A 12,528-nucleotide genomic window follows, 5' to 3' on the forward strand; every position below is an offset into this window, starting at 1 on the left:
TTGATTTCTACATGTTACTACCACATTTGGCCTTTGTTAAGATAATTAAATGAATCCTCAGAATTATAACAGCTTTATTTATATTACTGATTGCAATCCAAACTTTATCAACCCCATATTTACAGAGAGTGATAAGCCACGAACAGGAGCGGGTGAACCGGTTTTAAGTTTGCACTATAGTACAGAAGGAACAACTACAAGCACGATAAAGCTGGACTTCACTGATGAGTGGTAAGAAGTTAATTTTGGTTCTGATTGGTTATTTATCAGCACATATCACTAGCAGTTGTCGAGCTTAGATACAGGTAAGTTATTTTTCCATGTGGTATATCTATATTTTTAGGTGTATATAGACAATTTGAAATGGCTTTAATCGTTAATACATCCAGGACATACTTTAACATTAAACCTTTATGTAAAAGTGTGATGCTTTTTTGTGATACTGTGAATCTTTTTAATTTGAAACATGCTATCTTCATCATACCCTGGCATAAAATCAGTGTTCACTATCTTAGTAGGGTAGTACAGTGATGGAAAGGTGGTCCAGGGGCTAACTGGCTTGACTGACTTGGTTTCATATCAAAGTCTATGACTAGAGCATCTCAGGATCTCCCAAAACAAGCACAATCTTTATTTTATCTTCTCTTATTTCAATTTCCTTGCTTATGTTTTCAAAATTATTGTAGAAGATAGTAAGTAGAAATGCTTGCTGCATTTGTTACATGGCTGGAGGAAAAAAAAAAAAAACACAAAAAGCAACCAAACTCACCAGGTTTAGTCACTTCAAAGTTCTGTGGCTGTAGACATAATACATACACCTTGCCTATAGCAGTTTGGAAGATTTAAAAAGGGCTTTGTATGTTTCCACATCTGAAATACTACAACAGTTATGTTCAACCAAGTTATCAGACTGTATTTCTATTTAAAGACCAAATCAAGCAAGCTTTGACAGAATTTTGCAAATGTTTTGCTTATTTGTTCTAGTTGGGTTTTTTAATGTAATAATAAAATATTACTACCACTGTATCACAGAAAACAAATATTAAACATTGACACTTTATTTCTGTGTTTATTTTAAAACAAAATTTGAAAAATGCATTTTACACTTCAAACAGTTAATGACTTAAGTGATGCTGAAGATGATAAATGTGCATGAACAACTGCCGCAGAAACAATATTAAGAAAATATAGGGTGAACAGTAAATGTATATTAGGAACAGCAAAATTACCTGTTACAAAAAATCTGTTATTGTGGAAGTAAAGACTACTAGTAGTGAAAACTACTAAACTTAACTTCACATATATATTCGGTCTAATAGCAGGTATTCTACCAAATCTCTTGGGCCAAAGGGTAGCACCATGTGAATGACAAGCATCGAATATACTATCAAAGGAGAATGAAGGACTAAACATCATGATCTTTTCAGACTAATGGTAACCATATTCAAGGCCATATTTAGGACAGAAAGGCATATTAAAACAAGCAGAACGTGGGAAATAAATTAGGATTATGGGAAGTAGAATGCATGTAATTCAGTACCTCTTATTTGACAGAATAATGGGTTATAGAAACATACATTGTGTAATAGAGAAAAACTGTCTGAATTTCCATAAAGTATTTGATACTTTCCTGCATTATGAACTTCTATTCAAGGTGGGTCAGACAGATCAATAAAGAAACTGAATATAGTGGTAAACTAAGTTAATGGAGCTTTTGTAGTGGGTAGTGTAATGTGGGTAGTCAGAGGAAGAAGCATTCCATAGTGGAACAAAGTTGCATGGCATTGTCAGTTCAGAAGCTAACTAAAAATGTTGTTCCAAAGCATACAATAATTAAGTAGGATGCAGTTCCATATAACCAAATGATGCAGTTGAGGACAAATATCAAAAACCTGATCTGAAATTTAGGAGTCTTGTGAAAATTAAATGCAGGAAGACATGGACCTACCAGTCACTTCATTCTCAATATAATGCAGCTACTCGAAGGGGAGGTATGATCCTAGATGTTACCAGCTGGGAAACCTCAGAAAAGAATGAGAATTACTGGTGCTGCCACTCAACTCTGCTTTGCTTTGTGACTTAGAATGCTGTCTGCAAACTTTGTCATGCTTTCAAGAAAACTGATGCAAATTGGCAGGGATTCAGCGAAGGGTTATGAAGGGAACTGGGGAAACAGAAAAGCTGCTATGGAAGCAGACTAGGGCTTAATGTAACAAAAACAGAAGATGTTATTTGGCTCTCTCGAAAACATCTTTTTCACATAACTGCTAGTGTAAAAAATAACACTGAAGTAAAAATTAAAATGCCTCAAAGTACAGGAATGACTATACCTAGAGAATTTTATCTGAATCAGATTTTTAATTGGGTTGGTCAAGATTATGTATTAGTGCTCAGCTGACAGCTTGTAATTACTTTAGTTCTTTGAACACTTATGCTTGTAAAAAAATGTGTAAATAGTGTAAATCCTTCTAAGTTCCAACAATATTTTGAAAAGCAGTGAAGAAATCCTTTAAAGGTTCTGTGATGCAGGGGAATATGGGGTGAGTACTGATGGACATAATAAAAGAAAATTTTGAAATTGCTGTGAAGGTTATTAGTTGTAGTTGCTGCCAGGAGCTACTGAGTTGTGAGTTTGCACTGAGAATGGTGATGATGGGTAGGCTGTGTTACTGTAAAGATCTCATCTATTTATATTCTTTCTAAATTTCATTTTCATTTTTTACATGTTATGTTGCTAGGAGCAGCACAAATTCAAGCTCTAGAGGAAGTGGAAGTCATTGCAAAACTGAAGGCCAAGACGACTCTGTAAAAACAAAAGCCTCAGAAGAATCGGGGCCTGAAGATGAAGAAACAAGTAAGATAAAGCATTATTTCTGTAATGCTAAGATCAAAATTCTGCTTTTGTATGTCCCTGACTACCATTGAGCAAAATGGGTTTCTCATATGAAGGCAGAATACAGCCATAATAGAACATGAAATTTTTTTAGGAAAGAAAGAGGTACCAATCTGAAATAGTTGCAAATAAATATAAAGAAAATAAACTTACCCTCTCTTTAGTTCTAAAACCCTTATTCTTTTTTCTTAAAGATGTGCGCTGTCCCAGTTTGTATAGAAAAATAGAAAACTGCATTTTGAGGTCATAAATGAATACTAGGTATTTTGTTACATTTCTTTCAAGCTTTGACTGTGTTTTGTTACACATGGTTGTCTTGCTTGAAAAGGCAAATGACTGGTTCCAGCAAAATCTTTGTCTTCTTAAATCCCTTTCAATAAAGGGATAACTCAATTTCTGTCTTCAGAAATAATACCTTTCAGTAAGCGATCAGCTGCTTCAACAGTATTAACGTTACTTTTTGCAGCTAAAGTTCTCATAGGATAGGATATTAAGTATATTAAGGACAAAAAAGTAAATATTTCTTTTTCTTTGTTAGTATATTCACCTGAGCAACTAGATCAATTTATATCTATACACTGACTTTTATTAGTATCAGATTAGTATCTGAGATTACAGTAAAGTAATACGTGGACTTTGGAAGGAATTCATCTAGGAGTGCTAGAATCTAGGACTAGTATCTAGGAGTCTAGTATCTAGTCCTAGTATCTACTAGGACTCCTAGTATCTAGGAGTGCTAGTGTCATTTAGATTTGTTTATATTATAGATTTGCATCTAAATGAAATCTTGTGATTTACTATAAAGTTGTTTAATTCAGGAGTTCCTGATGCATCTCCCAAGGAAGATGCAAGTGCTGAAGAACTGAAAACTACAGATGAAATTGTAGAGACGACAGAAGCATGTATGTATCTGTACTCTTTCAAGTATAGTTACATGAAGAAGTAGAGAATGAAAAACTAAATTTTCAATATAATCTCAGTATGCATAATATAACTTCTGTGACCGTTTATAATGTCTTCTGAAATAGCTTAGAATCATTAATGGTGTGACTTATTTTCCCCAATATTTTCTGTTAGCTGTATCGGATAAACCTGGTCCTGAGCATTCTGGAATCCATCCAGAAGAAAATGACCCTGGTGTTGATGCTGTCTCTGGAAATGTAGAGGAAGAAGCCTGTGAAAAAAGTGTGAATCAAGAAATGTCAAGTCAAAGTACTGAATCCACTGCCAACTCACTTGCTGCAAACAATGAACCTCAGCCACATCCAGAATCCTCAGGGCTTGCACCTCCAGACGAGTCCTCTACTAGGACCTCAGCTTTCCAAGAAACTGATGATAGTGACGATGATCCTGTTCTGATCCCAGGGGCAAGGTATCGAGGAGGACCAGGACACAGGTTAGGGGAATACCAATCTCTTGTTACTGCTTGGCAAATTTTTTTTTTTTCTTTATGGAATATCTAGAAACCCATGCCTTATACCCTTAAATAAAATAAGCTATTCTTTGACAACTAGCCAACAGCTTGATGGCAGAGTCTAATTTGCCAATATGTAAGATATTGATATATATAGAAAGAGATATATCGCTGTATTTTCCCTAGGCAGGCAAGTTCCTACAGATCTAATACCTGCTGTCTTGCCTGCTTGAGTACCCCAGTGCTAAATATTGGTAGTTCTTTTTTTAATATTCTTCCTTTAGTGGGAAATACAGAAAGTTCATAGATCTGCATACAGGTACATTTTCTTTTAACTGTACTTTAGGTGTTCTTCAGCAAAGCAAGATCTTGTAACTGTTGTTCAGCAACGCTGTGTTTGTAGTACATATGTCAAGAGCGATGTGTTCAATTTTTCATTCATCTTTTTTCTGAAGGAGAAACTAATACTTTTCCTTTTGTTGGTTAATGAATATCACGATGTACAGCAGTAAAACAAAAAGATAGATTGCTAGTTGTTGTGATTAATAAAAGACATATTTAGTAAGCTTCATTTTTTTTTTTCTTGTAAATTATCACTGTACGTACTTGCTTGATCATTCAGTAAACCCCTGATTTGGTATTGCTGGTTTAATACCTTTGTTCACTAAATTTGATACTTGGACTTTGTAAAAGCAACATCTTTATTCTTAGATTTCAGAAAATACCTCCTTTACTTGTTTCAGCTCTTACATAACATAGTGTCAGATGCTTTACCTTTACTCCTATTCTGTTCAAAGGCAGCATTATCTTGATACTAATTTCTTATGCGAGCAATGCAAAATCCTAACAGGAAGCATTACAATATGTATTCATTAAAAAATCGGAAGGAATTTTATAGTTGTGTTTAGAAAAGGTTTTGACTAATATGCAGTTATAAAATAAAAAGTCATAAGCCACTACATTGTCAGTAGTGACAAAAATAAGTCAGTGGTTGCTATTTCATAGCATGAGTAATTCTGTTCAAGAAATTACAATTTTTATGAAAGCCAATATATACAGATTCCAGCATAATCCATGAATTTTCCATGCAGTACTAAGTAATTGTAGGTAAATACTAATGGCAGAACTAGTTTCCACTACAACACCAATATTCATTATGATCTAACAATTGAAAAGCAAGCTGTGAAAAAAACGTGCGATTTTAATCACATTGTTTTCAGGCAGGATTCTTAGCTTCTCTTCATGGACCTTATGTTGTCTCTATGATGTAATAATCTTCATAGTAATGTAGTAATGTAGTAATATTCTTCATAGTAATGTAGTAAGAATGACACTTCCAGGTATCATATAGCTGTTATAATTTCCCACTAGTCAGGATATCTTAGATGAAGTTATACTTCATCTGACATGCTTCTTTTCCTCCTTTATGTGCAGCAAGATTTCTTCCTCTAGCAGTTTAAATTTACTATATACTATATACTATACTATTACTATATACTAAATACTATATTTACTATATAGGAAAGATCATTCAAGCAAATTAATGATATTATTAGAATTCTTTATGCAGCCCCCTGTTCTCTTATTCTTCCCTCAGACTTCTGACAAAAGTTGCTGTGTTGTCAGTACTGGTTTAGGATTGCCTCCAGGCTTTCATTACTTAGGTTTAGTGCTTGACCAATTCATTTTGTTCTGCTTTTGTGTGTGTGCAAGCAGCAAATTTTTCTAGTTTTAAAATTCTGAGCAAATTGTTTACACTACATTCCCTCCTTCCAGTTTCAGGAGTTTCTAAATACCCTCTGAGATACTGAAGTAAGACATCCTGTGTGTGATCAAAGGAATTTGGATTTCCAGAGGGAAAACAGGCACTAGTGGTCCTAAAAGCTAGCTATAAGCCCTCTTAGTATTTATATCCCATATGAAATAGAGTGAAAGGAACTGGATGTCCTCTCTACTACTGCTGTGAATTCCTTTCATAAACTGATTACATTTATTTAAAACCCCTCTGGCTCATTAACCAGTGGAAAGATACCTCAAAACATTGTTGCTATAATGGATGTAAATTGACTAATGTAATTTTCTTTTGTGCTAAGATACAGTTTTGATTGAAATACTTTTTCATGCCCAGCGCATATCATTTCAGTGATGTTCATCCTGTCCGTTTTCAGCCTATATCTCACTAGACTGATTGCCAAGTTTTTCTCACTCTTAGCAGTAAAAAAATTGTGGTTTTCCTTCATTTATGCTGATTCCTATCTGTTCTCTTCCATGTTCCACTTCTTTTGTGGCTATGGGAGACCAGAATTTTATTCAAACTGCACTGTTTGGCTTTTGCTAGGATTAATGGTATTATTGACTGTCTAAGAGAAGATTCTGTGAGATACAAGTAAGCTGTAGTTACATACTTCTCTCTTGCTGTCTCATAGTGATGGCTTGTGGTCAGGCACAAGATCAGTTAACATACTGGAGTCTTCCTTATTTTGTAATTTCTAATTAATGTGTTCTTATCTTTCACCTGAAGGAAGCTCAGCAGTGTATGACTATCAATTTTATACTACTGAATTTCTATCCACCTCTTTTTCTCAAGGTCCTACAGTTCCTTCTATATTCAGAAAGTTACCCAACCTTATATCCTCAATGCACTGCATGAATACATTCCGATGTTTTTCTCAAAAACTATTAGCAATATATTAAACAAAATTGCCTGCAAGACTGGTGCTTAACTCCACCAGGATGCTTCCTATAGGCTTACATATTCTCTTTTCTCACTTAGTAAATTGTGTAACCTAACAGTTCCTTTACTAAATCTTATTTTCTCAAGTTCATCTAATAATTTAGTTTCCAGTATGTCATACCATAAGATAATTAATGGCATTAATATAGAAGTAATAAAGTAGATTTTTCCCTTTCTAGAATATCTGGAGTGGAGTTGCTTTGGGGCTTGTTTGTTTGGGATTTTTCCTTTTTAGGGAATCCATAGGAAAAGATCCCCTTTTTTTACAAATATGAGAAGATATACAGGTATTTGAATCCTGAAGTATGCGCATAGCATATCATATCTTCTTTAAAATTGACAGTCCAGCAAATTTAGTTGGAAGAGAGATACATGACTTGCCTTAGCACCATACTTTGTAATCTGGGGGAAAAAAAAAAAGCTATGTAAAATTTATGTTCTTCTTAATGCATCAATCTTAATTTTTACAGATTAGTCAAAACAAATCAGGGCTGTTTTCCTACTTTAGTGACTGAATTAATTGTGCTTGGACTTTGACAGAAGCTGGTCTATGAGCAGAGGCTAAGCCTGGCAAATGTTAAATTAGTAGGTTAAAATTTCAAACAAGATTGAATGTAAAATAGAATGGTTATGCAGCTGCTTCCACTTCAGCTATGATCTATGAAGAATCGACTGCATTTCTAAGATCAGATTTTTGTACTGTTATGTAATCTGAATACTGTTTTAGCTGAATTCAAGGTAGTCTCATATACCAACACTGAGAAGGAGTCTTCTCAGTTGGAATACATAGAGCACATTTTGTAATAGATGCTAATCTTTTAAAAACATGATACCCAGCATTCTTGAATGACTTCAGTTGTTGTTCCCTTTACTAGATATAATATCAGAGGAACAGCGATAGGTGATAGAATAATGAGGTAATTAATTATTTTCTTCCTCCCTCCTCTTCATTTCCATATAATGGATTTATCAGGTTCTTGGTTTTCATATCTAACTGGCATTTTAAGAATTGCTATACTTTAAATGCTATGAATTACAGAGCATATTGCTTGAGTTATATGCAGCTGCATGTATTGCACGGAAATTGAAAAGAAATGGCAGCATATCTGTTTAACAACCTATTAACCTTTTTATTGTGTGCCACAGAAATTAATGCAATTTGAAAAGTGTATAGTTCGTGTAAAGCAAGTACTTTTTTTTTTTTTTTTTTTTTTTTTTATTTAGCTGCTGAAGAATGTGTTGTATTTGCATGTGCCACTGCTGACTTGCTTTGCCTGGTAGTAAAAGACACACAGTTCTGGAACAAAAATATAAAAATACATGTACCAAAGACTGTTTCTATTTTTTTCCTGAACAAAGTTATGGAACTGAGCATAACTATTAAAGCTATATTTGATAATATATGTTTAGCAAGATACATGCTAAATCACAATATTTCTCTGAATGAAATTAAAATGTTACTTGCTCTCATATTCCATATTGAAATACTTGAGTGAATTAATTGTAAGAACATGTAAGGTAATTTGAGCAATCGTGTTTGGCCACACACCGTAAGAGGGAGAAACTAGCTACTGTGATTTAATGCCAAAGACTATATATAAGGGAAATGGCATAAAAATTCTGATAATGAAAATTAACATCTTGGCTTTGTGTGGCTGGAAAGGAAAAAGCTCAGGATTTGATTAAATATAAGACTTAGGCCAAGTCCTATAATTTAAATGCCTTCAAGAAAATTTCTTTGTCTTATAGTCCTATCTTAGCTGCAGTTGGAATACATGGATTTAATTTGGCAATTTTCTTAAATATCCAGGAATCTGTGTACTTACTGTGCTTTTAAGTTTCATGATAGGCATTCTTTCTATATATAAATGTTCACTATGGAGTTCTTCAGCTGTTCAGTACAATCCATGGGAATATTTGTTTCGTTTTGCTATAAATTTAATATAAAAATAAATGATGCAATCAGTATAGAATTTCTTATCAGCATATTTTTCTCTGATTTTCACTGTCATTCAGTATATCAGGTGAAAACTTAAAAATGTTTTGTAGCTGAGAATACTTGAAATATTGTGTTAGAAGGCTGGGAAATAACTTAGTGCATTACAGTAAACATTTTATATGATTAGTGGTGAAATAACTTGGGCTTCAGGGCAGAGTCAGGGCATGTTAACATGATGGTTTTGTCCTTGGTTTTGAGGTGTCTTTTGCTTGAAATTTGACAGCAGCAGTAAGTCTTTTCCATAGGTTCAGAGGCTTCTAAAGGAACATGGTTGCCTGGAATTAAAATTAGAAATTTAATAAAAGTTTGATATTTAGGAAAGAGTTCTATTTTAACATTGCAGCTGTGGATTAACCCCAGCAGGCAACTCTGCCCTACACATCTTGATCGCTCGCCCCAAGTGGGATGGGGAGAAAATCTGAAAGGTTAAATAGTGAGGGAACTCATGGACTGAGGTAAAGACCAGTGCAATGGCTTATTAATTAGGCACCTTCCTGAGCTGAATTTGACTTTGGTGATGAAAGCCAATATGTTAAGACACATGGTTGGAATTCTTGGGCAGGAGCATAGTAGCTGGCAGGTGTATTCCTCTACACATACAGCAAAGAAAGTACCATAAGGCATCAGAGAAATAGGTTCTAAATTAGTAGTTATAAGCCTTAGGTTCTGTGCAGTTGTTTTGGATGGGGAAAACATTTCAAATGAGGTCAGCAAGAGGGGGAGAAAAAAATTAATTGAAAGAGCAGAAAGAAGGAACCAAGGTTTCTTGTACTTCGCAAAAAGAGACAATGTTTGTGTGTAAGTAAATTCGGAAAATGAAGAAATTACAAAAATCCTTAATTCTGGAGGAGTCAATACTGTGCTCAATACTCAGTACAGAGCTGAGATAAGAGGGATGGTAAAAGGAAGCAAGTACAGGTGAGCTTTGCAGCAGCAAAGGAGATGATTGGTCTGCAGTAATGGTGTTTGGAAGAAGCAGGGTTATCTAGGGTATCAGATTAATTTTATGGCAGCCACGGCATCTGGATCTTTAGTGAAACAAAGTTTGTAGCCAAATTCCTGTAGATTATTTACAAATTCAGTTGATGGATAGTTGTTTGGTTTTCCCTCTATTGGAAAATATACCAGTAGTTTTTACTTTCTTCTAACTAGTAGATGATCATAGTTATTTTAAAACATGCTGGGCTAGTTAGCCAGAAAGTTTTGGGTAATATAGCTTGGAAACTGAGGCCTGCAGCATGCTATCTCTCAGAAAAAAAATTTTAAAGGGCAATATGTGACATACTGTGCTTTAAGAAACTACTTATTTAATTGTGCAAATTGCATTGATTTTAATTTATTGTTGTTGGTTGGTTGTTTTTTTTTAATCCTTATTGCACTGCAGAATTTCTAAACATACAGAAAATGTCTTATGTGGCAATTTTTTAAAGGCTTACCTTTGTCCTGGGTTCAGCAGTAGCAGTCATTTTTCTCTTTCTTAGTAGCTAGTGCAGTGCTGTGTTTTGATTTTTTGGCCTGGGAACAGTGCTAATAACGTCAATGTTTTTAGTTGCTGCTCAAATGTTTGGTCTGGCCAAGGACTTTCTGAGCCTCATGCTCTGCCAGGGAGGAGGGGAAGCTGGGAGGAAGCAGAGACAGACACCTGACCCAAACTGACCAAAGAGGTATTCCATACACAGCACGTCATGCCCAGGATGTAACAGGGAGTTACTCGGAAGGGCTAGGGACTGCAGGGTTGGATGAGGTATCGGTCGGTACTCGGCTGGGGGGAGTGGGGCGAGTTATCTGTTGGCTGGTGCTGAGGTGTTGGATTCTCTTCCCTTGTTATTTCCTTTATCATTATTATTATTGGTGGTAGCAGTAGTGATTTGTGTTATACCTTAGTTAGTAAACTGTTCTTATCTCAACCCGTGGGAGTTGCATTCTTTTCGATTCTCCTCTCCGTCCCTCCAGGAGCAGGGGAAGGGCAAGAAGGGGGGGGAGTGAGTGAACGAGGTTTGTGGTTGGGTTTAAACCACAACAGCCTTACACGTTTACATTTTTTCCATTTCTCTCTGTCATGGTTTGAGCCCAGCCACACAGTCTCCCTCTCACTCCCCCCCTTCCTCTCTGCCCCGCTGCTGGAGGTATGGGGAGGAGAATCGAAAGAATGTAACCCCCATGGGTTGAGATAAGAACAGTCCAGTAATTGAGGTATAACACAAAACCACTACTGCTACCATCAATAATAATAAGGGAAATAACAATGGAAGAGAATACAACCACTCACCGCCAGCTGACTGATACCCAGCCTGAACGAGCAGTGATCTAGCCCTTCTGGGTAACTGCCCCCAGTTCTACATCCTGGGTATGACATGCTGTGGTATGGAATACCTCTTTGGCTAGTTTGGGTCAGGTGTCCTATCTCTGCTTGCTCCTGGTGTCCCCTCTGCCCTGGCAGAGTATGAGACTCGCAAAGCCCTTCGTCAGAGTAAACATTACTTAGCAGCAACTAAAAACATTGGCATTATCAGTGCTGTTCCCTGGCCGAAAGTCAAAACCACAGCACTGCACCAGCTACTAAGAAGGAGAAAAATTACTGCTACTGCTGAATCCAGGACACTCACTATAATACATAGGTGCGGATCAGCCTGCATCACAGGGATTTTGTGGGGTTGTTTGTTTTGTTGGAGGTTTTTGAACCTGTGTTTAGTTGAAATAATATAATGGCATCACTTGTAAATCCCTATTCCATTTATCTAAGGCTTAATTTAAACATTTCATTATGTATGAATACATAATGCAACTATATCAATTGATGGAGTTGCCTGAGGAGTGCATAAATTTCGTTATTTGGTATTCCCTGCTTGGAAGAGTATGCAATTTGGAAGGGAAGCTGCAGCTCACAGTCAGGCTTAACTTAGGCTGAAGTTTGGAACAGTGCAGACTGCCTGGTGTGCTTCTGTATCTACTTGATGCTTCAGGTGATTAGTCTACTATCAAAGCTTATGTTGGCAGAGACAGCAATTGCTTATCATAAATACAAATGAAAATTAAAAAGCCACAAAACCAAATATGTTGGATTTCTTAACTGTTGTGGGGGTTTTGGGGGCTGCCTTTTTTTTTTTTTTTTTTTCTTTTTTGAGTTACTTTTAAGCATAGAAAATCTGTAGTTATGGAAAAGTTGTAATTCTCACAGAGGATCCTTTTTCCTGTAATGTTCTTTGTTCTGAAATGTCATTGGATTTGGCTTATATTTGTATTTTCTGGAGAAGACTTGCCTCTGCCAGGATCCTGCCTTTAGCAGTGTGTTGCTAGAGTGCCTCAGAATAGTTTCACAGTTATATGATAATGTATCAGTTATATGTGTGTTTGGCTCCATTCTCCTGTCAAAGGTAATAATTGACTTTACAAGGTAACTAAATATAAATCTCTTCATGCGTTTTAAAATAAGACCCAAAATCAGGATCTTAAATTCACAGCCGAGTTTACTCAGTAGATAGTTTTTA

General features: G+C 35.7%; 1 protein-coding gene across 5 annotated transcripts in view; it reads left to right on the forward strand.

Annotated features, from left to right (window-relative positions):
- Positions 1–12,528, forward strand: part of DCAF6 (DDB1 and CUL4 associated factor 6) — an 82,322-nt gene that overhangs the window by 55,285 nt on the left and 14,509 nt on the right. For all 5 annotated transcript variants that reach the window (XM_065676465.1, XM_065676466.1, XM_065676470.1 and 2 more), the window contains 4 exons: positions 126–231; positions 2,739–2,854; positions 3,712–3,795; positions 3,971–4,289. In XM_065676465.1, coding sequence (XP_065532537.1) covers positions 126–231; positions 2,739–2,854; positions 3,712–3,795; positions 3,971–4,289 — 625 coding nt within the window. The remainder of the gene's footprint in view (positions 1–125; positions 232–2,738; positions 2,855–3,711; positions 3,796–3,970; positions 4,290–12,528) is intronic.

The sequence above is a fragment of the Lathamus discolor genome, chromosome 4 (genome assembly GCF_037157495.1).
Source record: "Lathamus discolor isolate bLatDis1 chromosome 4, bLatDis1.hap1, whole genome shotgun sequence".
Taxonomy (NCBI): Eukaryota; Metazoa; Chordata; class Aves; order Psittaciformes; family Psittacidae; genus Lathamus; species Lathamus discolor.